The 27,919-nt window shown below is 41.2% G+C and overlaps 1 protein-coding gene across 1 annotated transcript in view; it reads right to left on the minus strand.

Annotated features, from left to right (window-relative positions):
* Nucleotides 1–27,919, minus strand: part of cfap54 (cilia and flagella associated protein 54) — a 1,315,566-nt gene that overhangs the window by 202,755 nt on the left and 1,084,892 nt on the right. Inside the window, exons 39-44 of the mRNA XM_069909968.1 lie at nt 27,134–27,269; nt 23,076–23,172; nt 16,020–16,187; nt 9,931–10,116; nt 8,157–8,244; nt 6,720–6,911 (exon numbers count right to left, since the gene is read on the minus strand). Coding sequence (XP_069766069.1) covers nt 6,720–6,911; nt 8,157–8,244; nt 9,931–10,116; nt 16,020–16,187; nt 23,076–23,172; nt 27,134–27,269 — 867 coding nt within the window. The remainder of the gene's footprint in view (nt 1–6,719; nt 6,912–8,156; nt 8,245–9,930; nt 10,117–16,019; nt 16,188–23,075; nt 23,173–27,133; nt 27,270–27,919) is intronic.

The following is a 27,919-nucleotide window of genomic DNA, read 5'->3' on the forward strand; positions in this document are numbered from 1 at the left end:
ACAGCTAGTCCTTAGCTGCTGCACTAATTCTGCCATCCTTAAAACCCGACCTCATTGTGAATCTTTGCTGCACCCATTTTTGATTATCACATTTTTCCTGTTCCATGATAAAGTGAATGATGCATCATAGACCAAGTGCAGTCTGACCTCTGTTTTATATGACCATAACATCACAACTCTGTATTCATTGTGTCTTCATCACCATTCTGACTGACTGTGTTACCACTTTCAAGAACGACGTCCATGTATTCCAAGGTGTCTCTGTTCAACAACACTCTCTCGGACCCTGTCATTCACTGTGTGCATCCTGCCCTGGCTTAACTTTCCCAAATGCATCACTTGGCACACGTGTGCATTAAATTCCAGCTGCCATTTTTTTGCCCACTTTCCTCATTGATCAAGATCCTGCAATAACCCCAGACAACTCCCTCACTGTCGATTTCATCACTAATTTTGCATCGTCAGCAAATGTACCAATTACTCCACTGATACTTTTACCCAAATCATTTAGATAAATGCTGGGAAACCGAGCACAAATCCCTGCAACATAATGCAGATCAAAGGCCCCCAGTGTGAATAACAACCCTTTACTACCACCCAATGTCTTCCACTACCAGGTCAACCTAGCTTTCCCATCCAGGATCTCACCTGATCCAACTTTCCAAACCAGCTAACCACGTGGCCCCTTGTCAATAACCTTCCTGAAGTCCATGCAGACAATGATAACTATCTTGACTTCATTGCCTTTTCAAAAAAACACACGAGTCATGATTTTCCATGCACAAGTCATGCTGACCTTCTCTTAATAGTCCTTTCCTTTCTTAATCCAAATAAATCGCATCTCTCAGAATACCTTCCAGTAATTTTTCTACCACTGAAGTAAGACTCTCTGTTTTGGTGACACGTTACTCTCAGGACCATATAATTGCCAGGAGAAAATCAACAGCCTTCTGCTGACATTCATTTGCAAATATCCCAAATATGCTGGTCACTGGCCAAGGAATGAACATGATCAGAGAGAGTAAGTGACAGGCTATTCTGAGCCAAGCTTCCTCAGAACCTTTGCTTCCCCAAGGAACATTCGGAATATTGGCCTGCTCTCCATTGACCCAACAACATCCGGGTTAAAGCAATAAATTTGATGGGCATGCAGTCTCATGCCCTTCACCGTTGTCACACCATGACTACAGCTATTCCATCAAAACATGCACTGCGGCAACTCTTAGAGGTTTCTTGTACACCAGCATTCAGCATCAACATCTCCATCCCTCGGACTGCAGTCTTACTGTATGTAAATGCCACTCATTTTTAGTACTACTGACAAACTAGCTTTCCTCAGTGAGTCACAGTACTGGGACACCACAGTTGGCATAGTGATTTGCACAATGCCATTACTGCACCAGCGATCAGGAATGGGTTCAAATCCTATGTAGTCTGTAAGGAGTTTATACATTCTCCCTATGTCTGTGGGTTTTCCTAGGGGGTTCAGGTTTATTCCCACTGTTCAAAACATATTGGGGATGTAGATTAATTGGGTGTACTTGGGCAGCATGGGCTCATGGGCCAAAATGGCCTGCTACTGTGCTGTATGTCTAAATTATAAATTAAAAAAAAATTTCTATCCATGAGTAGAAATGTCAGTCAGCGTTTCAGCTCAAACATTCAGGGCCATAATCAGTCCTTCCAGGTGAGGCAGAGTTTTGCATGAACATCATCTAACCTAATCTACTGCATTTGGTGTACTCAGTATGGCCTCCTCTACATCAGTGTGACCAAATGTAGATTGAATGATTTACACAAGAAAATCTGCAGTTGTTGGAGCCGCGCAACACACAAAAGTGCTGGATAAGCTCAGGAGCTCATGTAACGGACACAGGTAACCAATGCTTTGAGCCTGATCTCTTGATCAGGAATCAGGAAAAACAGGCTGGATAAAGAGGGAGGAGGGAGAGCAGGAGAGGAAGGGCCAAGGGGAGGAGCACAGGCTGACAGGTGAGATCCAGGTGGGAGGGAAGAAGAGAAAAAAGACTGCCAAGTAATAGAGGGAGAGAGCAGAAGGCTACAAAAGTTAACTCTCTGATGGGCAATGGGAGGGGTGATCATTTCACCAAATACCTACACTGTTTGTGGGTCCAAACTTGAACTTTCATTACCTAACCATTTCATCTCCTGCAGCCACTCCTACACAGATGTGGCTGCCTCAAATTTATCCATTGTCAGGATGAGGTCAAATGTAAAATTAAGGAACAACACATCATATTGCTCCTGGACAGCCTATACCTAACAGCATGTGCATTGATTATTCCAATGTTCCTCCTACCCTCTGGTCCTACTGTTTCCATCTTATAAGACTTATACTTTATTACCTCTGTGCTCTTGCACCAGCTTCTTTGCCCTTTTATATTTTTCATTTCATCTTCTTTTATATTAGTCTTGATAAAGGGTCCTGACCCGAAACATTAAGTGACCAGTTGCCCCCCCATGCTGAAGTCATCGTCCAGCAGCTCGCTCATTGTTTACTCAAGATTCCAGCAGCTGCAGCTTTTGGTTTCTCCATCTTCCATGAACAGTTGGTGACGTCCCTACCAAATAGTGTTGTAGAGAAGCACCATGGTGCAGCGAGTGGAGCGACTGCCTCAACCCTGTCCAGGGTTCAATCCTGACATTTATATTTTCCAAAAGCATATTGATCAGTAGATTGAAAATTAAAGATGATTGTTAGAATCCAGAGGTGTTGCTGGGATCAATGTTAGCATACATGTGTGCTTGGCGCCCCTTACAGTCAGAGAATGAAAAGCAAAAGAGAGATTCCCCCAGTGTAACTGAGTTTCTGTGGATTCTCCTCCAGGTGCCCCTGCAGCAGCACCAGACTCCAGTTCAGTTCAAACCATCAGCAACCCAAGCCCAGATTCAAACCTCTGACACAATGCAGAAGCCTTCAGCACCCAGCATCCTTCAGGAACCCTCTTTGCCCTTAGCACCTTTTCGAATCCCGGTTCCTATACCTAGTTCTCATGAGCCAGTCTTCAGCAGCCTGGTGTGAGTCCTTTGACCTTGAGTTGCCCAGAGACTGCATGGGATCCTCACCCACAAATTGCCAATAGCCTGCCATCTATGTGTCTTTCAGCCACAAAGGCCTCACTGGTCCGCCACCATGGTCACCATCCTTAGGGGAGATGGGGAGTAACAGGAGAACAGCTCCTCTGCTTCTTCTTCTCAACAGAGATGTTCTCCCCCATTACTGGTACCCTGCACTAATCCACTGTCTGCAACCCCTTGAGGGCCTAGAGCCCAAGGTCGCAGGATTTAAAAAAAACACCATCAGCTCCTTTAACTGGATATTTAAAGCCTGTTTGTAGATGACAGAAGTTGGACTGGGCAGTAGGTCATGTGGAAGAACACTGTGTATCTGCTCCTTGCTTTCCCCAGCTCCACACCTGTGGAACCGCTGCCGGGACAGCAGGTCCAGCAGAGCTGCCATTTTTTATGTACAGGAAAATAAATAAAATTGAAGTACACCTTCCATAACATAACATAACATAACAATTACAGCACGGAAACAGGCCATTAGGCCCTTCTAGTCCACACCGAACCAAACACCCCTTTCTAGTCCCACCTCCCTGCACAATGCCCATAACCCTCCATCTTCTTCTCATCCATATACCTGTCCAACCTTTTCTTAAATAATACAATTGACTCCGCCGCCACTATTTCTCCCGGAAGATCATTCCACACGGCTACCACTCTCTGAGTAAAGAAGTTCCCCCTCATGTTACCTCTAAACCTCTGCCCCTTAATTCTTAACTCATGTCCTCTTGTTTTAATCTTTCCTCCTCTTAACGGAAATAGTCTATCCACATCCACTCTGTCTATCCCTTTCATAATCTGAAATACTTCTATCAAATCCCCTCTCAACCTTCTACGCTCCAAAGAATAAAGACCTAATCTGTCCAATCTCTCCCTATACTCTAGATACTTAAACACAGGTAACATTCTGGTAAACCTTCTCTGCACTCTCTCCACTCTGTTTATATCCTTCCTATAATTAGGCGACCAGAACTGCACACAGAACTCCAAATTAGGCCGCACCAACGTCTTATACAATCTCAACATCACCTCTCAACTCCTATATTTCATGCAATGATTGATAAAGGCCAGCATACTAAAAGCTTTCTTCACCACCCTATTCACGTGAGTTTCTACCTTCAGGGAATGATGTACCGTCACTCCTAAATCTTTCTGCTCTTCTGTATTCCTCAATGCTCTCCCATTTACCACGTATGTCCTATTCTGATTCTTCTTACCAAAATGAAGCACCTCACACTTATCAGCATTAAATTCCATCTGCCATTTTTCAGCCCACTTTTCTAAGCAGCCCAAATCCCTTCTGCAATCCTTGAAAACCTTCTTCATTATCCACTATTCCACCTATCTTAGTATCGTCTGCATATTTACTAATCCAATTCACCACCCCATCATCTAGATCATTAATGTATATAATGAACAACAATGGGCCCAATACAGATCCTTGAGGCACACCACTGGTCACCGGCCTCCAACCTGACAGACAATTATCCACTACCACTCTCTGGCCTCTCCCTTTCAGCCAATGTTCAATCCATTTGACTATCTTAAAATTTATACCTAAAGACTGCACCTTCCTAACTAACCTTCCATGTGGTACCTTATCGAAGGCCTTACTGAAGTCCATATAGACAACATCCACTGCGCTACCCTCATCCACATTCCTAGTCACCTCTTCAAAAAATTCAATCAGATTGGTCAAACATGACCTTCCTCCCACAAATCCATGTTGAGTGCTCCTGATCAGACCCTGTCTATCCAGATGTTTATAAGTACTATCTCTAAGAATTTTCTCCATTAATTTACCTACCACAGACGTCAAACTTACAGGCCGATAGTTGCCAGGCTTCCTCCTTGAACCCTTTTTAAATAACGGAACCACATGCGCAATGCGCCAATCCTCCGGCACTATCCCCATATCTAATGACATTTGAAAAATTACCACCAGAGCCTCTGCTATTTCCTCCTTCACTTCTCTCAATGTCCTGGGGAAGATCCCGTCTGGTCCCGGAGACTTATCCACCTTTATATTCTTCAAAACCCTTAAAACTACACCTTTTGTAATCTCTATATTCCCCATATTTACCCAATTTGCTTTTTTTATCTCACATCTCCCAATATCCTTCTCCTTAGTGAATACCGAAGAAAAGAAACTGTTCAATATCTCCCCCATTTCTCTAGGCTCCACACACAGTTTTCCGCTCTGATTTTCTAAGGGACCAATTTTGTCTCTAGCTTTCCTCTTACCATTAACATATTTGTAGAACTCTTTTGGATTAGTTTTCACCCTGCTTGCCATAGTTTTCTCGTACCTTCTTTTAGCTTTCCTAATTCCTCTCTTAAGATTCCTCTTACATTCAATGTATCTTTCAAACATCTCCTTAACTCCATGCTTCTTATATCTAATGTACGCCTCCCTTGAAAACCACGGCTCTCTCAAACCTTTTGCCCCTCCTTTTAACCTAACAGGAACATAAACCTTTTGCACTCTCAAAATCTGATCTTTAAAAGACTTCCATCTCTCTACTACATCCTGCCCATAAAACAAATTGTCCCAATGCACACCCTGCAAGTCCTTTCGCATCTCCTCAAATCTAGCTTTTCCCCAATCAAAAACCTCAATCCTTGGCCCTGATTTCTCTCTTTCCATAATGACATTGAAGCTGATGGCATTATGATCACTGGACCCGAAGTGCTCGCCAACACTAACCTCCGTCACTTGACCCATCCCATTTGCCAACAGTAGATCTAACACTGCTCCTTCTCTGGTCGGCACCTCTACATATTGTTGTAAAAAACTATCTTGCACACATTTCACAAACTCTAACCCATCCAGTCCTTTCACAGAATGTGTTTCCCAATCTATATGTGGAAAATTAAAATCTCCCATAATTACAACCCTGTGCAAATATCTACTATCACAAATATCTACTATCTCCCTACAGATTTGCTCCTCTAGGTCTCGGTCCCCTCCGGGTGGTCTATAATACACCCCTACAAGTGTAACCTCTCCTTTCCTACTCCTCAGTTCCACCCAAATAGCCTCCGTGGATGTGCCCTCTAATCTATCCTTCCTAGGCACCGCTGTAATATTTTCCCTGACAAGCAATGCAACCCCACCTCCTCTTGCCCCTCCGACTCTATCACACCTAAAACAACGAAACCCAGGGATATTCAGTTGCCAATCACATCCCTCCTGCAACCATGTCTCACTAATCGCTACCACATCATACTTCCAAGTATCAATCTACACCTTCAGCTCATCCACCTTTTTTACAATACTCCTGGCATTAAAATATATGAATTTCAGAGATTTCCCAATTTTTAATCCCTGTTTTCCCTCATCTTTAATAACAACATTATTTACTTTTCCTGCCAATTGCCCTTCATCTTCTTCCAGAGCATTTCCCTTCTCTATCACCTGCCCATCCATGTTCCGAGAGTGGCCAACAAAATTCATGCATAACAGAACAAAATTACAAAGAAAGGTGTCCTATCTGAATCATTCATCTTCAGTCTTCTGGAAAACTTAGGTGTTTGCTCATTTGGAAATTTAGTCATAGCAGGAAGCAAAAGTAATTTTATTTCTTATAAAATATAGAATCATGTAATATTTGTGGTTGTGTTATACTTACTGAGCTATTTTTGCAATTAATACTCCAGCCAGTAAACAACCCCAGATACCAACTCGATGAAGCAGGGTTTCACTGAAATCCTTGGAACATTTAAATGAAATGCTGCCACTTTCCATGTCTTGCCACTTATTTATAAAGTCAGGCACATTTAAAATTGCATCAACTGCTTGAGACCAACATCTAAGAGCATCCCTGCAAAATAAATAGATACGAACCTTGTCAGGTTTGATGCCAATTTGGAATTTTTATATTGGACAAGTTTTCATTCTATAGTTAAATCTCTCTGCTGTGAGCAGGTGTAATGTTAGCTAAAGCCCAATATGTCTCCATGTTCTTGGTGTCTGAGATAAGAGTTCATATCCCACCTCCATAATATTTGCTTCAAGGAGAGAAGAAGTGGTTCACAACGTAAGTTTCATGTTTAACAGTTCTTCAAAATGAATATTTTTAGTCCATTTGCCCAGGAATTTGTGCTCTCAGCAAATAGTTCTGCTGCCTCACAGCTCCAGCACTATGTATTCTTGTGTGGATTGCATGTTTCCCTGTGATCACATGGCTTCCCCCCAAGGGCTTCAGTTTGCTCCCACATCCCAAAACGAGCAGGTTAGTAGATGATTTGGCAACTGTAAATCAGACAAGTGATAGAATTAGGATGAAGTTTGTGGATATGTAGAAGAGAATAAGTTACAGAGAAATGAAAGGAGGAGTGGAATGATGGGATTGCACTGACACCCTGAAGGGCAGTCGGCCTTTTACATTATAAGAAAATTAGAAATAGAATTTGAAGATTAACTTCCAAAACATGGTTGAAAGGAAGTCAAAAGTGGCATTGTATTTTTATAAACCCGCACTTTCTTTATTGAACTCAGAAATTATTCTTTTTGTGACAGTCAATCACTGGCCTCAGCTTACCACTTGGCCTGAGAAAACAATGTTCCATGATAATGGACAAATTGCACAACTGAAGGAAGCAACTGCAGCTCATGTGATGGATCCACAAATCCAAAGCTCTTAGTTGCTGTTAACAACAGACATTGCATTCACCTTTATAAAGCACAGAAACAAGCCAAATGGCCAAGGCTCTTAGTCTCTGTTAACAACAGACATTGCATTCACCTTTATAAAGCACAGAAACGAGCCAAATGGCCAAAGCTCTTAATCGCTGTTAACAACAGACATCGCATTCACCTTTATAAAGCACAGAAACAAGCCAAATGGCCAAAGCTCTGCCTCAAAAAGACCTTACAGCACATCAGAGTTGCTTCTAGTAATATAATTCAGGAAGTATCAGAAATACTGAACCAGTGTGACAACTAACATCCATTCAAAGAGAAATAAAGTCAATGTTTCGTGTCAATGGCCTGGACCTACAGCATTTTGCTTTGGATATCTTTCAGGATAATATGGAGTTCAAACGTCTGACAAGTTCAAAACTACCTCTTTTTTGCTTTATAGAAGTGAAGATTTCCTTGTTCATGGAGGGCCTGTGCACACAACCCAGTCTGACCATTTGCTTGAAGCAACCCTAATTGATAAAAGAAATAAGAGAAAATTTAATGAACATTTATAGCAGATTATTAAACATTGAAAGCTAAATTTTATTGAGATTAGTTTCAATTATTTTTCCTTCTCATAACTATGATGTAAGGAGCTGATTGAAGACTTTAGCAAGGAGGTGTATGATCCTGTGATCATTGGAAAATTAGAGGTGGAGAGGATGAGCAAATTTAAATTTCTGAGAGTCTCTACCTTTCCTGAACCAAGCACCCTAATGTCATCTTGAAGAAAGCATGTCAGCGCCTTTATTTCCTCAGAAGTTTGCAGAGATTTGGTATGACATTGGAAACCTTGTCAAATTTCTACAGATGTAGTGGAAAGGGCGCTGACAGGTAGCATTGTGGCCACTGAATGGAAATCCCCAAAATAAGTCATAGACACAGCCCAGTACATCACAGGCAAAGCTCTCCGCCGTTGAGAAAATCTACATGGACTTTTGGTGTAGGAGAGCAGCAGTGATCATCAAGGATCCACACAGACCCAGGAAACGCTTTGTTCTTGCTGCTGCCATCAGGAATGAGGTACAGGAGCCACAAGGCTCGCACCCCCAGGTTCAGGAACAGCTGCAACCCCTCCACCATCAGACTCCTCAACCACAAACTCAATCAGAGATTCATTTAAGGACTTGTACTTCGCACATTATTTAGGACTGAATATTTTTTCTTCATTGTAATTTGTTTACATTTCTCCCTTTTGTCTACATATCTGTTCTTGTGCACAGTTTTTTTGCACTGCCACTAAGTAGAAATTCTGCCTGTCCCAAAGAAGTTCTGTCTGCTCCACTGAAAGATGGGGGGATTTTGCCACCAGGAGATGTCAGACAGCAACATTTTCTTTCACACGTCTTTTCTCCTAAAGGCTGGAATTAGGTGATTGAGATTTCATCAATTTTTTCCTGCAATTTACTTGTTAAACATTATTCAGTATGGTTGCCTGTATTGGCATCAAAAATTTGTCTGCATGTGCACTAACCAGCAAGGGTGAGTTGTTACAATCTGGAAAAGGAACCTTGAATTATTCTGCAACTTGAAAGGAATAACTATACCCCAGTCATTGTTCTCGGATAAAGTTAGTATAACTTGCACCTTGAGTGACTCTGAGCTGAGCAGGGCAACACATAGTTCAGCAACACCTCTACCCATCCACCCACAGAAAGGATCTATGATAATTTTTTACAAAAAACATCTACCATGAAAAAATGTTTAATTTTAAATCAATATCAGCATGGAAACAAGCCATTTTGGCTCAAGAGTCCAGGCCTCCCAATCTACACCCAGTTGATCTCCAACCCCTGGTACATTTCAAATGGTGGGAGGAAACCAGTGCCCCTGGAGAAAACCCACGCAGACACAGGGACCTTACAGTCTGTGTGATTTATTTTTCTATCAATGATCATATCACCTGAACTCAAACAAAATTACTACAAAAGAACTTCTAGCATGGCACCAACATAACTATTGTTAAAAATATGGATATTAAAACTGAATTGAAGCTTACAACATTGTCAGCTAAACTGTCTCTCTCTTAATCTAATCAGATAAAGTACTTGTTTCATCTAATTTATCTAAATCAATTTGAGTGAATGATTATATCCAGCAGAACCACAGCGTAAAAAACACTATCTAACAGCTAAAAGGTACAATTCATATCTTACCTAAGGTATGGTCATATGATGAAATCACAAGCGAAACTTGAGACCAAGACAATGGCTTGCTCAGGATGCTCGCAAAAAGTTTAAAGTCTTCATTCAACAAGTCAGCAGGTCTGGAATTTTCAATGTGCGTATGTGTTGAACTAAAGCCAACTCTTTTAGTTGCCTGTCTCATAATGTCTTTTCGTCCTAAAATGTAATCAGAGGAAGCTTCAGTGTTTTGTTGCGGTTTTGTATGATTTCTCGCTGAATTTGCAGATTTTACCTTGATTACCACGCTGAAACTGAAGATACCATGCAATACAGATTTGCTCATGGTTTAATAAAGTAACTGTACCTTGACATTACTTTAAGCTTAATTACATTGTGATATACAATTATTCTATGCTCTGTTAATGGTCCCGTCAGGACAGTTTGCATCTGAACTGGAGGGGGACTAGTATCCTTGCAGGAAGGTTTGCTAGTGCTGCTCTGGGGGTTTTAAACTAGATTTTCAAGGGGATGTGATCCAAATTACCAGAGCAGATAGTGAAGGAGGGAAAAGATGATGTTAAAACTACATAAGAAGACAGAAATCAAAGGATTGGACGTGATGGAAATAATGTTTTCAGGTGCAAGGAGTATTGTAGGAAAGACAGATGAGCTCAGAGCATGGATTGGCATGTGGAATTATGATTTGTGGCTATTAGTAAAATTTGATTGCAGATGGGGCAGGACTGGCAGCTCAATATTCCGTTGTTTTGGACATGATCGAAAGGGGAACAGGGAAAATATCATAGCTATCCTCAGACAGGACAGACTTAAGAGTTGTCTACTGAGGCTAATTGGGTGGGGCTGAGAAATGGGAAAGGTATGACCACATTAATGGGGTTGTCTTATTGATTACCTAATAGTGAGAATTGGATGAAAAAATCTGATAGCAGACTGCTGCAGGAAGCATGAAGTTGTGAAAGTAGGAGATTTTAACTTTCCACATATTGACTGGGACTCCCAGACTATAAAAGGGCTCAATGGTTCAGATTTAATCAAATGTGTTCAGGTAAGTTTTCTGAATCAAGATATCAAGGGATCAACTACAGAGAGTGAAATGTTGGATCTCCAATCAGAGGGCCAGAGGTGTATGTCAGGGAACACATTGGGACCAGTGATCATAATGCCATAGGCTCAAGATAATTATGGAGAAGGAAAGGTCTGGTCCTCGGGTTGAGTTTCTAAATTGGAGAAAGGCCAATTTTGAGGAAATGATATAGGATCCAGAAAGCGTGGATTGGGATAGGTTGTTTTCTGACGAGAATGTGCTTGATAAGTAGAAGGCCTTCAAAGGTGAAATTACAGGAGTACTGAGTTTATGTGTCCTTGTCAGGATTACAGGCAAAGTTGACAGGTATAGGAAACCTTGGTTTTCAAGGGATATTCAGAATCTAGTTAAGAAAAAGGTATAATAGTGGTTTAGGCAATTTGAGGAGGATAAAAAATGCACAAAAGAAATTAGGAGGACTAAAAGAAGACACGGGGTTGCTTTGGCAGACAAGATGATCTAGAAGAGGGAACAGAGTTTAGTGTATCTAAGTTTTCTGATGACACTTGATTGAGTGGAGAAGTAAATTATGCAGAGGATATGGAGAGTTTTCAAAGAGATATCGATAGGTTGTGAGTGGGCAAGGGTCTGGTAGATGGAGTACAATGTTGGCAAATGTAAGGTGTTCTCTTTGGAAGGGAAAATGGAAGATCAGATTATTATTTTAAAGGCAAGCAACTGCAGCATGCTGCCATGCAGAAGGATTGGGGAGTGCTTGTGTATAAATCGCAAGAGTTTGGCTTCCAGAGGCAGCTATCAAAAAGGCAAATGGAATGTTGGCCTTCATTGCTGGAGGGATTAAATTTTAGGAGCAGGGAGATTTTGCTGCAACTGTACAAGGCCGCATCTGGAACACTGCATGCAGTTCTGGTCTCTTTACTTGAGGAAGGATGGACTGGTTTTGGAGATGGTGCACAGGTGGTTCAGCAGGTTGATTCCAGAGATGAAGGGACTGTACTTGCTGGAATTTGAAGAATCAGATGGGATCTTATAGAAACATCCAAAATTATGAAAGGCACAAGATAAGGTAGAGGTAGAAGAGTTTTTTTCCCCCCCACTGGTAGGTGAAATAGGGGGCATAGCTTCAAGATTCAGAGTAGTAGATTGAGAATGGGGATGAAGAGGAACTGCTTTTCCCAGAGGCTGGCATTGAAGCAGTGGAGGTGACCTCAGTAAATATATTTAAGATGATTTGGACAGATTTTAACATAGTGAGATAATTAAGGGATATGGAGAAAAGGCAGGTAGGTGGAGATGAGTCTTTCATCAGATCAGCCATGATCTCATTTAATGGTGAAGCAGCCTCGACGGGCCTACTCCTGCTCCTATTTCTTACGTTGAAGGAAAATCCAAAAGGCTTCTAAAGTCAAAGTTCACATCTATTGTCAGAGTACATACATGACATCACATCCAACCCCCAAGATTTTTTTTCCCTGTGGACCAGGCAGAACTTCTACTTATCAGTAGTGCAGAAAAACTGTCCTCAAGAACAGAAACGCATACAAAAGAGGGAAATGTAAACAGGAAAGGAGATTGCAGGAGGATGTGGACAGCTTCGAAGAGTGGGTTGAAAGGTGGCAGATGGAGTTTAATGAAGATGTGTGAAGTGCTTCATTTTGAGAAGAATAATCAAAACAGGACATATGCAGTGAAGGGGAGGGGGAGGGCATTGAGGAATGAAGAGGAACAGAGAGATCTTGGTATAAGGGTTCATTGTTCTTTGAAAGTGGATTCTCATGTAGATAAAATAGTGAAGAAGGCTTTTGGTAGGCTGGCCTTTATAGATCAAAGCATAGAGTATAGGAGTTTGGAAGTGATGTTGAGACTATTCTAGGTGGTGGTGAGGCCAAATTTGGAATACTGTGTGCAGTTCTGGTCCCCAAATTATAGGAAGGATATCGAGAGGGTGCAGAGAAGATTTACGAAATGTTGCCTGGATTGCAGTATCTAGAATACAAAGAAAGATTGTGCAAATTGCATCTTTATTCTTTGGAGCATAGAAGATTGAGGGGGATTTGATAGAGGTATTTAAAATTATGAGGGGGATTGATAGAGTAGATGTGAATAGGCTCTTCCCCTTGAGGGTAGATGAGATTGGAACAAGGGGTCATGAGTTAAGGGTTAGGGGGCAAAAATTTAGAAGTAAATGAGAGGGAGCTTCTTCACTCAGAAGGCGGTGGCTGAGTGGAATTACCTTCCAGAAGAGGTGGTTGCAGCAAGGTCATTTTTATCATTTAAGAAAAAGTTGGATAAGTGCATGGATGGAATTGGAGGGTTATGGGCGGGTGCAGGCAAAACGGGAGTAGAAGAGATCACTTAAATCAGTACGGACTACAGGAGCTGAGTTGGCCTGTTTCCATACTGTAATTGTTATACGGCTATATGGTTATGAGTGCAAACAAACTGTTCAATACAGAAAATAAATATTCAATAATAAATTACATGCAAAGTAAGAGTCCTTAAATGAGTCTCTGACTGAGTTTACTGTTTAGGAGTCTGATGCCGGATGGGGTAGCAACCTCCTAATAAGAGCCTTGTGGCATCAATACCTCTTTCCTGATGGCAGCAGTGAGAACAGAGCATGTCCTTGGTTGTGTGGATCTGTGATGATTGCTGCTGCTCTCCAATGGCAGCGTTCCATGTAAATTTTCCAATGGTGTGGAGAGTTTTGTTTGTGTTGTACTGGGCTTTTGCAGGACTTTCAGCTCAGAGATATTGCTGCCCTCATACCATACTAGGTATGTAAAGAGAAAAAGGTCATTAAAGGATAAAAAAAAAAGGCCCTCAGGAAGATCAGAGTGATTGGCCACGATCTTAAATGGTTTTTTTTTTGCATCTGTATTTACTCAGAAAATTGTCACAGAGTCAAAGAAAGTGAGACAAACAATCAGAGAGGTTATGGAACCTACACAAATTAAAGAGGAGGTGCTTGAAGTAAGGTTGGATAAATCCCTAGGGCCTGACAAGGTTTTCACTTGGACCTTGAGGGAGACTAGTGTAGAAATTACAGGAGGCCTGGAAGATATATTTAAAATGTCTTCAGCAACAGGTGAGGTGCTAGAGGATTGGAAGGTACCTAATTTTGTTCATTGTTTAAAAACAGCTCCAATAATAACGCAGGAAACTGTAGGCCAGTGAGCCTGATGTCAGTATGAGGCAATCTATTGGAAGGTGTACCCGGATAGACAAAAACTTGGATTGTCAGGAACTGATTAGGGATAGTCAACATGGCTTTGTGCCTGACAGTTCATGTTTAACAAATCTTATAGAGTTTTTCGAGGAGGTGGATGTTGTCTTCATAGGTTTTAGTAAGACGTTTGACTAGGACCCACAAGGGAGGTTAGTCAAGAAGGTACAGTCGCTTGGTATTCATGGTGAGGTCAAAACTGCATTCGATATTGGTTTTATGGGAGAGTAGTAGTGGATGATTGCCTCTCTGACTGGAGGACTGTAACTAGTGATGTACCTCAAGGATCAGTGCTGTGTCCATTATTGTTTGTCATCTATATCAATGATCTGGATGATATTGTGACACTTTAATGAGTCAAAGATTGGAGATGTAGTGAACAGTGAAGAAGATTATTAAAGTTTGCAGAGGGATCTGGAGCGGCTGAAAAATGGCAGATGGAATTTAATGCAGACAAATGTGAGATGTTGGCATTTTGGAAGAACAAACCAAGGTAGGATTTACATGGTAAATGGTGGAGCACTGAGGGCTGTGATAGAACAGAGGAAAGGGAATACATTGGGAAGTGGTGTCACAGGCTGATAGGGTTGTAAAGAGAGCTTCTGGCACATTGGCCTTCATAAATCAAAGTATTGAGTATAGGAGATGGGATGTTAGGATAAAGTTGTTTCAGACTTTGTGTGCAGTTTTGATTACCTAATGACAGGAAAGATATCAATAAGATAGAAAGAAAAGATTTACTAGGCTGTTGCCCAAACTTCAGGAACTGAGTTACAGGGTAAAGTTAAACAGTTTAAGACTTTATTCCCTGGAGAGTAGAAGAATAAGATATGATAGAGGTATACAAAATTTTGAGGAGTATAGATAAAATAAATGTAAGTTGGCTTTTTCCACTGTGAGGTGGAAACAAGAGGACATGGATTAAGGGTGAAGACTGAGAAGTTGAGGGGAAACATTTGGGTGAATTTCTTCACACACAGAATAGTTGGAGTGTGGAAAAAGCTGGCAGCTGAAGTAGTGAATGCGGGCTCCATTTTGGACAGGTACATGGATGGAAGGGATATGGGTAATTTGGTCAGCAAGGATGATTTGGGCTGAAAAGCATCTTTCTGCACTGTGCAGCTCTATGATTCTTAGCCCTTACTACTCTTTCAGTAATTCTGTTTGCTCACTTTCTCCCCGTGACCAACAAAATCCACATCATCTGGTTACTGACTTGTCTGTGAGTGGGAGCAGCTTCTTCTTGTGCTCAACCATCTTCATGCCCTTTTACCCACAGAATTCAATCTGTCAATACCAAAATCCCTCTTTTCCTTTATACTCTTCACATCATGCATTGCTCTGCCTTGTTTGTCTTTCCTTAATGTAGTACCCTCAATTCCACATTCAGTTCTGTTGGCTACTTTTGATCCCACTTAACCAGTCCAGCTTTTTAATGAAGTTTGCCTATCAACGGCACAACCTTTATCGTGATTACGCTTCATTTACCACTTTTATGCTCATTTAAATGATTGTAGTCAGAGACAGGTCCTTTGGCCCATCAAGAACATGCTGACCATGAGCTACCAACCATCCATTTAAACATCCCAAACCAAAATAAAAAGAAAAATAAAAGGTCTGGAATATTTGTAGTAATTTATTTTGTACCCTTTCCAAAGGTTTGCATTCTTCCTTGAAATGCAGTGCATAGAATTGGACACCATATTGGAGCTGGGGACAATTCCAATCCATAAAAGATGGGCTTTTTAACTATTTGGATTTAGGATATAGTATATTACCACAATTTATGAAGTAAATAGCATGAAGTGAACTAAGATTTCCACTTACTTTGCTGTGTGTAAGCCAGGAGTAAAGCAAGGAGCTTCCTGCTATGCCTCAGGGCACAACTGGCATATCTTGTATTGACCAAAGCCTCCCTGAAGCAGCTGAGTGTATTTGTCACATCCACTGGTACCGATATCAAGGCATTTGCTCTTTTCCCTTGTAGATGAATGGCTCCATGTTTAAAAAGACAAAATAAGAATATTTTAAATCCATTAATATAAAAGAATTAATTTATTAAGATCAATTGATTTCCCATGCAGATCAGCATGTGTCATCAAATAGATATTCTGATGCAAAGGTGGCTTTTCATCAAGAATGTTTAATTTTTCATCCATTCCAACGAGGAAACTGGTCACAATAGTGACTGTTAATGTTGTGTCATTATCTTTCTTTGACAGTGATTTATTATTTTAAGCAGCCACAAAATTCTAACTGACTGAAAACAAGGTGTCAATCTTGAACTGGAGTATAACTGGAATTAATTTGAGGCTGCATTTTTTAAAGGTAAACAAGATAATCTGCATATGCTGAGGTTGAGAGCAGTACATAAAAGTGCTGGTGAAACTCAGTCAGTCACACACCATGCAGAGGAAGTCAAAGGTGATCAACGTTCAGGCCCCAAACTTTGGCTGCCTCTGGAGGCTACGTGACCTGTTGAGTTTCTCCGGCATGTTTGTGTACTGCACTGCATTTTTAAAAACAAGCTCGTTTACCCAGAAATGTCAGAATCCACCAACTTCTCTTCTTAACTATTCATTTTTAATCTTTCCAATATGCATTTAAAGGAAAGCTTATTTCATCCTTTACCTGATGCCAAACTGACATTGGCAGTGGACTATTTGTGTGAAGGTTTATTTTCCAATTCTATCCCCAAGGCGTATCGTGCAAATGAATCCAAGAAGAATGACATAAAATCAGGGTTTAACACAGAATGTAGAAATTACAGCAACTGCAGGTTCTTCAGTCCACAATGTTGTACCAACCTCGGTCAACCAAATCTATAAAGATCTAATTTTTCCCTCCCTCACACCCATAACTCTTCATTTTTATACATCCATGTGCCGAACCAAGAGTTAGGTGAAGACAGAGGAGCAGCTTATTGGACAATCAAAGTTAGGTGACCCAAACATCATTATAAAAGTGAGGGACTGCAACACAGAGTGGTCATCATCAGACCAGAAAGGCTTTGGTTCAAGGGGCTTCAGTGAATAGGTGCTGAGATGGTGGTGCAGGAGTTGAAGTAAGAAAGGGCCACCCTATTTGAGGAACAAAAAGGATCAGCAGGTAGGCACAGGTAAGGGCAGATTTTAGATAGCATATTTTTATCTTCTAGTTATAAACAGTGGGAATGGCAGCCATGGCAGGGAATGCTCCTCTTGCAGAATGTGGGCAGCGAGAAGCGCTGCAGCTCCTGACTAACCAAGGAATTAATTGGAGTTGGATGATCTCCGGATCATTCAAGAGGAAGAGAGTGTCATGGACAGGAGTTACAGGGATACCTTCACACCTAGGAGGCAAGAGGAGGGTAGCTGGACGATATTCAGCAGTGTAGGGCACCCTGTGGCCATTCCCTTCAAAAACAAGTCTTCCATTTTAGATACAGTTGGGAGTAGGGGACCTACCAGGGATGGTGATCATCTTTGGCACAGCATCTGATCCTGTGGCTAAGAAGGGAAGGGAGGAGAAGCGGCGAGCTGTAGTGATAGGAGATTCCATAGCTAGGAGGAAGAGATTGAATATCCTGGATGGAATGTTGCCTCCCTGGTGCCAGAGTCTGAGATATCTCAAATCAAATTCATGGGATTCTCAGGAGGGAGGGTGAGCAGTCAGATGTCGTTGTCCATATAGGGTTGAATGACATGGGTTGGAAGGGTGAGGAGATCCTGAAAGGAGAGTTTAGGGAGTTAGGCGCTAGGTTGAAGGACAGGACCTCCAGGGTTGTGATCTCAGGATTACTACCTGTGCCACGTGCTAGTGAGGTTAGAAGTAGAAAAATAATGGAGCTTACACATGTCTAAAGACCTGGTGCAGGAGGGAGGGCTTCAGCTTTCTGGATCATTGGACTCTCTTCCAGGGAAGATGGGACTGTTCTGACAGGACGGTTTACATCTGAACTGCGGGAAGGTTTGCTTGTGCTGCTCAGGTGGGTTTAAACTAGATTTGCAGGGGAATGGCAACTCGAGTGCCAGAGCAGATAGAGGAGAGGAGGAAGGAAAAGATGACGTGAAAATTACATGCACCATTAGAAGTCGACAGGTTTTACATGGTGGAAATGTTCTTAGTGCATCTATTTCAATGCAAAAAGTATTATAGGAAAGACAGACTAGCATAGGCCTGTGGAAATATGACATTGTGGCCATTAGTGAAACTTGGTTGAGGAGGGGCAGGACTAGCAGTTCAATGTCTGGGCTTCTGTTGCAATAGAACGGGGGATGGGTGGTGTATAAAGGAGTAAGAGAGGCATTGCTTGTCAGGGAAAATATCATAGCTGTGCTCATGCAGGACAGACCACAGCGCCCATCTACTGAGGCTATATGGGTGGAGCTGAGGAAAGGGAAAGGTATCACCACACTCATGGGGTTGTATTATAGACCGCCCAATAGTTAACGAGAATTAGTGGAGCAAATCTGTAGAGAGAAAGCAGACAGCTGCAGGAAACACAAGGTTGTGATAGTAGGAAATTTTAATTTTCCACATATTGACTGGGACTCCCTTACTATGAAAGGGGTGGATGCCTTGGAGTTTGTCAAATGTGATCAGGAAAGTTCACAAGGTACCAACTGGAGAGAGTGCAATAATGGATCTCCTAACTACATTTTTTAAAATTTAAATTAAATTAAAAAAGATTTAATTTAGACATATAACACTGTAACAGGCCATTTTGGCCTAAGAGTCTGTGCTGCCCAATTTACACCCAATTAACCTATACCCCCAGTACGTTTTCAATGGTGGGAGGAAACCTGATCCCCAGGGGAAAATCCATGCACACACGAGGAGAATGTACAAACTCCTTACAGACAGAGTGGGATACCAACACTGGTCCCAATCACTGGTGCTGTACTTATTGTAATGCCAACTGTGCCACCCTATTGGAGAACGAGACAGGACAGTGACAGAGGTATGTGTAGGGGAACATTTAGGGCCCAGTGATCAAAATGCCATTAGTTTATGGACCTTGGGCCGAGATTCTAAATTGGAGAATGACCAATTTTGAGGAACTGAGAAAGGATCTCGAATGTATGAATTGGGATGTTGTTTTCGGGCAAGGATTTGCGAGGTAAGTGGAAGACCTTTAAAGGTGAAATTTTGAGAGTAAAGCATTTATATGTTCCTGTCAAGATTAAAGGCAAGATTACCAGGCATTGGGAAATTGGTTTTTGAGCAATATTGGAGATCTGGTTTGGAAGAAGAGAGAGGTGTATAGCAGGTATAGGCATCATGGAGCAAATGAGATACATGAGTATAAAAATGCAAGAAAAACCTCAAGAAATAAATTAGAAAGGCTTAAAAGAAGACATGAGGTTGCTTTGGCAGACAGTGAAGGAAATCCTAAGGGTTTCAACAGGTACATTAAGCAAAAAAGGGGAAAATTGTTCCGTTTGAAGATCAGAATACATGGCTTTGTATGGACATAGAAGAAATGAGGGAAATATTAAATGTTTTTTTTAAATCAGGAAACAGGCACAGAGTCATGAGAAGTCAGGAAAACAAGCAGTGAGGTCATGAAACCTACACAGATGAAAGGAGGAAGTGCTTGAGGATAAATCCTCAAGGCCTGACAAGATATTCCCTCAGACCTTGACAGAGACTAGTGTACAGATTGCAGGGGCTCTGGCAGAAATATTTTAAATGTCTTTAGCCACGGGTCTGGTGCCAGAGGAATGTAGGGTAGCTCATGTCGGTCCGTTGTTTAAAAAGAGCTCTAAACAGAATCCTGGAAATGATAACCCTAGTGTTCCTGACAACAGTAGCAGGCAAATTATTGGAAGTTGTTCTAAGAGATCAGATATGTAATCATTTGGATTGCCAGGGATAGATTGGGGATAGTCAACATAACTCTGTGCATGGTAGGTCGTGTTAACTAATCCTATAGAGTTTTTTCGATGAGGTTATCAGGAAAGTTAATGAAGGAAAGGCTGTGAATGTTGTCTATATGTACCTTAGTAAGGCCCCACATGGGAGGCTAGTCAGGAAGATTCAGACACAAGGTTTCATGGTGAAGTGGTGAACTAGATTTGGCAATGGCAATAATTGCTGGATGAGAGAAGTCAGAGAGTAGTGGTGGACGATGCTTCTCAGACTGGAGGCCTGTGACTTGTGGTGTGTCTCAGGGATCAGTGTTGAGACCAGTGTTTTTTATCATCTATATCAATGATCTAGAGCGGTGGTTCTCAATCTTTTTCTTTCCACTCACATGTCACTTTAAGTAATCCCTATGCGACTGCCTAAAGAAACCACTTGGTGCCTGCCACATTGACCATCGCCAGTGGGCTGATATCGCCTCAAACCGTGCATCTTGGCGCCTCACAGTTCAGCGGGCAGCAACCTCCTTTGAAGAAGACCGCAGAGCCAACCTCACTGTCAAAAGACAAAGGAGGAAAAACCCAACACCCAACCCCAACCAACCAATTTTCCCTTGCAACCGCTGCAACCGTGTCTGCCTGTCCCTCATCGGACTTGTCAGCCACAAACGAGCCTGCAGCTGTCGTGGACATTACCCCTCCACAAATCTTTGTCCGCGAAGCCAAGCCAAAGAAATGCTATTGGTGCTCTGTGATTAGTAAGGGATTGCTTAAGGTGGGATGTGAGTGGGAAGGGAAGGTTGAGAATCACTGCTCTAGATCCAATTGTTACTTAAATATTTTGCTTGAGAAAATTTGTCATTGGCCTATTTGTGGTTTTCAAACTTTTTCTTTCCACCCACACACATTCTTAAGCAATCCCTTACTAATCACAAAGCACCTATGGCAGAGGGAATACTTAAAGTGGTATGTGAGTGGAAAGAAAAAGGTTGAGAACCACTGATCTAGATGATAATGTGGTAAATTGGATTAGCAAGTTTGCAGATGAGGCTAAGATTAGACAGTGAAGGTTTTCAAAGTTCACAGAGGGATTGGGACCAGCTGGAAAAATAGGCTGAAAAATGGCAGATGGAATTTAATGCAGACAAGTGTGAGGTGTTGCATTTTTGGAAGGACAAACCAAGAAAGGATGTACATGGTGAATGGTAGAGCACTCAGAGGGGCCTAAGAATAGATACATAATTCCCTGAAAGTGGCATCAAAGATGAATAGGGTTGTAAAGAGAACTTTTGGCATATTGGCCTTCATAATTCAAAGTATTGAGTATAAGAGTTTGGATGTTATGGTAAAGTTGTGCAGGACATTGGTGAGGAAAAATTTGGAGTATCGTGCGCAGTTTTGGACACCTAACCACAAGAAAGATATTAATAAGATAGAAAGAGTGCAGAGAAGATTTATTGGGATGTCACCCAGACTTCAGAAAATGAGCTACAGAGAAAGGATAAACAGGTTGGGACTTTATTCCCTTGAGCGTAAAAGAATAAGGGGAGATTTGATAGAAGTTGTTGCGGTCGCATACTTACCTGCGTCGTGAGTGGTGCCGGTTGCTGCTTGTGATATAAGCAAAGTGACACACGGTAGTAATAGCATTTGCAGGTGTGTTAAGAAGCAGTATACAGGTGATGGATCTCGGAGGTAGGAAGAGAGTGAGATTGTCAGGATCACCTGTGTAGCTGTGAGCCAGTGAGAAAGTTAGAGGAGTTTGGCTGGGTGATGTTTGAGGAGATGATGAGTGTTGTGTCTGAATAAAGAAAATCAACTCCATTGTGTGCAGAAAGAAATGAGTGAATGTATTCTTTACATTTGTAAAATGGGGTAAATCAGTACTGTATTGTTACAAGGCATTTAAAAATATGAGGGGCATAGACAGATTAAATGTAGGTAGGCTTTTTCTACTCAGGGTAGTTGAGGTGAGATACAAACCAGAGGACATGGGTTAAGAGTGAAAGGGGAAAAGTTTAGGGGGGACATGAGGGGGTCTTCTTCATACAGAGACTGATGGGAATGTGGAAAGAGCTGCCATCTGAAGTGTTGAATGCGGGCTTAATCTTAACATTTAAGAAGAATTTGGACAGATCTATCAATGGGAGAGGTTATGAAAGACTATGGACTGGGTGCAGATCAGTGGCAATAAAAACAGCTCAGCACAGACTACAAGGGCCAAAGGGGCCTGTTTATGTGCTGTAATGTTCTATGGAATGTCCCTATTGTGCCAGTCTCCAACACCACCCCAGCAATGCATTCCACTCACCCAACACTCTCTGTGTAAGAAACCTACTCCTGAAGACTCACGGTAGCATAGTGGTTAGTGGAACGCATTTACAGTGCCAGAGATCGGGACCGGACCGGGGTTCTAATCCCATTCTGTCTGTAAGGAGTTTGTACGTTCTCCCCGTGTCTGTGTGGGTGTTCCCCAGGGGCTCCAGTTTTCTTCCACCTTTCAAAAACGTACCAGGGTGTAGGTTAATTGGGGGAAAATTGAGCAGCACAGACTCGTGGGATGAAATGGCCCATTTCCGTACTGTACGTCTAAGCAAAATAAATAAACTTTCCTCTGCTCATATTAAACAGATGACCTCTGGTATTTGGTATTAACATTCAGGAAAAAGATGCTGGCTGTCCACCATATCCAATCCCCTCATAATCTCTATTAAGTCACTCTCATCCTCCGTCACTCCAAAGAGAAAAGTCTTAGCTCCGTCAGCCTTGCTTCATAAGACAAGGCTTCTTCAAGATTGAAAGAAACAACTCTTGTTCTGACTGGAAATATAAATGGCTATCTCACGTGCAGCTGAATGATAGAGGACAGGCAATAATTCACTGATTTCAAAACTATTTCCCTATCCAGGTGAAAAGTCGCCCAAATTGACTCAGTGATAAATAAAATTACAACTACAGCTAAATTTCCTCATTTTATGAATGTCTTCACATGCCATGAAGGGCTGCCAAATAGAATGTACAATTTGAAGGCCCTTACCCAAGTTAGCATCCTGCTGCTCAAGGCCAACTGGTCCTCCTTGGTATAAAGATGTTGTGACTGTCAACTGGTGTTCTATAAAGTTCCTGCAATTTATCTAAAAAATAAAGGAATGAGGTTTTTTTAAGCGATAGAAGTACTCAGCAGGACGAGCAGCATCTGAAGGGATGGAAAGATACAACCAGAGTGAACATTTCAAGTCAAGGGCCTCATGTCAGGACATGAAAAAATTAGCTAAAGACATTCCAAGTTGCAGAGAAACAAGGTGGTGCGAGGGAGGGAGGAGGCACAAGTGGAAAGGTAAAATAAAAAAGGAAATATCTGTGATTGGGTGGAGACCAGAGGAGATGGAAGAGCACAGTGTTGGCTGAAAGAGGACAGTGAAGACTTGTCAATCACAGATTAGCTGCCTGGTCAAAATATAAATAGGAGATTAAGATGGATAGGAACAAAGGAGAAAAAAAGGCTGGAACCGTGAGATTTAGAACACATCAGTTGCTGGAGATAAAGGGAATGGATGAATAACTTATCAGGTCAAGCAACATCTGTGGAGAGAGAAAATTGTAACTGGCCAGTTCTAATACAAATGGGAAAGGCAGGTTATCTGGAATGATTGAATCTTAAGGCCTGTACTGTGCTCAGATGTTGCTCTTCAAACTGATGTTGAGCTCCATTTCAACAGCGTAACATCAAGGAGAATTTCATGTACACTGATATTTCAGAGTGCAGTAAAACCAACATTTTTCAGTCAGAAACATACCCTTAATCTCATGTATAAACAAAAATGAATCTCATTCAAATTTTGGCTTTAGCATAAAAACACAAGTAAATAGCCAGAAACCCAGCAGCAATAGATATTCACCATGACAAAGGGTTACTTAAACTTTGCTCTTAATTATCTTCAAACATGAAAATAGAATCACACTTTAACTTAACTCAATTAACTTAACCCTCTAATTCTAAATGCACATGTATGTAATGTATGTGTAAGTTCAGAAAAGTTCTTTGGTTCACAGTCCAATCTCACTTCTCATTCCTCTAAGTTTACTAGTTGCAGGCAATTCTTATACTGTGCACAGAATTTTACATTTATAAAATTCACCAGGCTTTGGTGCTTGAAAGGTAAATGATTACCACTCAGGAAGGTTCTTGTTGGCTTCCAGGACATCCACAACTGATGTACTTCCATCAGCCACTCCAGTGTCTTGCTGACGAAACTTGCCCCTTCAGGGTTCTCCAGATGATAACTCTTTCTTTCAGGTCACCACAGAGTTCCTTTTTGTTTCTCTTATTCCAAGTGAAATATTAGGCAGTCTGTCCTCTCCTCTTGCTATAACCACAAGATCTTTGACCAGGCCATCTTCCAAACGGCTTGCTAGCTTATCCTGTTCCAGTCCCAGCTTCTTCTGCTGGCTGTAACACTGTCAAGTGATCTGTGTGTGTGTGTGTGTGTGTGTGTGTGTGTGTGTGTGTGTGTGTGTGTGTGTGTGTGTGTGTGTGTGTGTGTGTGTGTGTGTGTGTGTGTGTGTCTCTCTCTCTCTCTCTCTCTCTCTCTCTCAGACAGAAAGCCTGTTTGACTCTCTTTGGTTGCAAAATCACATGACACTCTTACAACAGCAAGCTGTCTTCCAGACAGCAGTTGCTTCAGTATGCTCTTTCATCTATTGCCTTTGTTAAACAACCATCAATTAGTGAAGTTTCTTGATCACCCTTCAAAGCTCTTGCAAAAGCTCTGGAGCCGATACATCTACCATGGGGCAGAGCTCCAGTATTTTAAATAAGGTCTGTTTTAAAGTGTTTGTATGTGACCTACTCTAACAAACCTTTCCCAATTTATCTCCCAAAAACATATCCATATACTCTGTCACAATACAACCTCAGAAGAGATGGGCAGCTGATCATTACTAGAGTTAAACAAGAGAGTCTACAGGTGCTGGAGTCAAGTGTAATTTACAAATGTGCAGGTCACGCTGCATTCATAGGACGTAAAGGGTAAAGCCTGGGGCCTTCATCAGGTATAAGCAGAAATAGGTTGGCCGTCTGTTATTTGTCTCAAATCCACAAGTATCTATTCCTTTTTTCTTGTCATTACTATCACAATTCAGTCACTTTTCAGAGGATAAAATAAACTAGAGTGAACTTTTCCCCTGAATACTATGGTGCCGATCTAAGCCAATCTCGCTTTTAAGGTTGTTAAGAATCAGTTTACTGATCTAGGAATTATAGTCACAAAAAACTACAAACACTCATTTAAGGAAAATTGTCTTAATTTATTCAAACTATTTAAGCAGACATTGTCCAGATGGTTACCTTTCTCTATTTCATTAATTGGTTGTAGTAACTCTATTAAAATGATTATTTTACCCAAACTTTTATACCTTTTTTTTTTGCAACTCCAGTATTAATCCCCAAGTCATTTTTTGATTCTATTGACTCTATTATATCTTCCTATATTTGGCAAAATAAATAACCTCGGCTGAATAAACTTCATTTCCAGAGATCTAAAAGGATTGGAAGCTTGGCATTGCCGAATTTTAGATACGATTATTGGGCAACCAATAGACGTTTTATCTTGTTTTGATTTAATTTTTAATGGATTGGACGGCCCAGTTGGGTCTCATTGGAATTGAGGTCGGCTGCGATGTTTTCCGTTTTATCCTTTTTTAGGAGTAGCACTTCCTTTTTCCAAAGTGAACAGAATGAAATGCAACCCTGTAGTTAACGAATCTGGTTTAAATTCAGGAACTTTTTTTGATTTAAAAGGTTTTTCCTTATCAGGTTTTACATCATTTAATTATGTATTTCCTATTTCTTTATGATTTGACGTTTGTCAATTGGTATAATAATAATATTCAGTGTTTTGAAACTTGTTTGTTGACAGTTGTCTCATGTCTTTTGAACAGTTTAATTTAGCAAATCCACATTTTTTTCAAAACTTGCAGATCAGAAATTTTTTACAGATTCAATAAAAATCTCCCCTCTTTTGCATACTAGGTAATCTATTTACATTATCTGCAGATTTTCTCTTTTTCACAACCCCTGTCTGGTCCATATTTATCAACTTTGGTAAAAACTTGGACAATCTTTTAGCTACGATTTTTCCAATTATATTCTACATTTAACAAAGAAATTGGTCTATAGGATGATGGCTTTAAAGGGTCTCTTTTTTTTCTTGTCATTCTGACAACATTGTATGGGGAAGGGGCATATCGTTATTGTTGTATTTTTGGAAATGTTCTCAAATTCTTCATATCTGGCAACCTTATGTTTTCTATACAATGTGAGCTTGTTCCATAAAACTCAATAAAAAGATTAAAAGAGAGAAATAAGTTGGTATTTGAATAAAAATGGGGAGGAGGATAGGTGGAGGGAGAAAGGGGCAGGGAGAGGAACACAGGTTAACAGCTAAGAGGTCATAGGTGGATTCAGGTGGGAGGTAGAGCTGAGGTGATGGCAGAGAGGGTTGAGGAGCTGGAGGAAAAAGAAGGGATAAGGAAAGAGAGAGAGAGAGACCAGGAGAGGGGTTTAATAGAAATTGGAGAGATCGATGTTAATGAAGTCTGGCTGGAGAGAACCAGGATGGAATATAAGGTCTTGTTCCTCCAATTAGCAGTGGGAAGGGGGCTCAGTTTACAGGAGGGAGCAGCACGTGCTGCCCTTGCAGAGGAAGTGACAATGAGGAAAGGCAAGTGATGATTAATTAATTGCTGCCTTCACTGTTAATCTCCCCCTCACATTGAACCCAATTACACTCTTCCCTTTTTATAACTTCACTGGAGAAGGCATAGTTCAAATGCCAGAAAATGGGATGGTCGTAAAAGATCTGTTTTTGTGCTGTGTGACTGATGATTTCAGGACAACTATCTTCATTTCTGGGGATTAGCTCGTGTTCAGTGTCCTTTACAAGCTCAATGATCACAAGCAAGCTTCACTACACCTTGTCCCAGAATGCTTCCATCTCTGTTGCTCCTCTTCTGACAATGCCACCTTCTGCATCAATTCCTCTTTATTTCTCTAATTATAGGTTCTCATCACCAAGAGATGAAGCAGATACTTACGACTGTTCCTGAGTTAAGTGCAGCCTTTACAAAGTGAGGCTGTGGAGGAGTTGGTCCATTGTGCTCACTGATCCTTTTCTGAAGCTGGCCCTGGGCATAGACCAAGAGTGGAGTGACTTTCAGAGTGTACCTTTCACTGGAATACAAAGAAAAAAATCATTATATAAATTAGCATAGTGTTTTACTTTTAATTGGTTAGAATCATTAAATTTCAGAGGCCATGGATTGGTGTGGAATCTTCTATTAGTGAAAAACAAGTCAGAGGAAACACGCCTTAAATCACGTAAAGTTCTGCTTGAAGCATAACTTAGTGTTGTGCTTAGGACAGAGATACAAGTCGAAAAATGGACTTTTCTCCGAGATGAATCCTAAATACACCCGATTAACCTACAATCCTCGTATGGTTTTGTAGGGTGGGATGACACTAGCGTAGACATGGGGAGAACGTACAATCAAAACATTCTTGGGTGTTTCTCCACAAAAAGCCGAAAATTACAAGGTGATATTTTTGGTAAAAGGAACAATATTGTGAAACTCAAAAGTGAAAAACCAGCCTAAACTGGGGTGTCAGGGCAGCAGGTCTGCTTTGGTTTGGTGATGACTGAGATCCTTCCAATTCATAATTGTCTCAATGCTTCCATAAGCCTTGTTAACTCTTCAGCCTGAATTGATTACTAAGATGCCCAAAATGTTTTCCTTGTCCAAATTTATCTGGCCACTAGTCAAAGTAAGTACAGGTGCTTTCCTATGGAAGATGAAGGTGAATTAAAGGATTGGTCATCATCC

Source organism: Narcine bancroftii, chromosome 13 (assembly GCF_036971445.1).
Source record: "Narcine bancroftii isolate sNarBan1 chromosome 13, sNarBan1.hap1, whole genome shotgun sequence".
NCBI classification, from domain to species: domain Eukaryota; kingdom Metazoa; phylum Chordata; class Chondrichthyes; order Torpediniformes; family Narcinidae; genus Narcine; species Narcine bancroftii.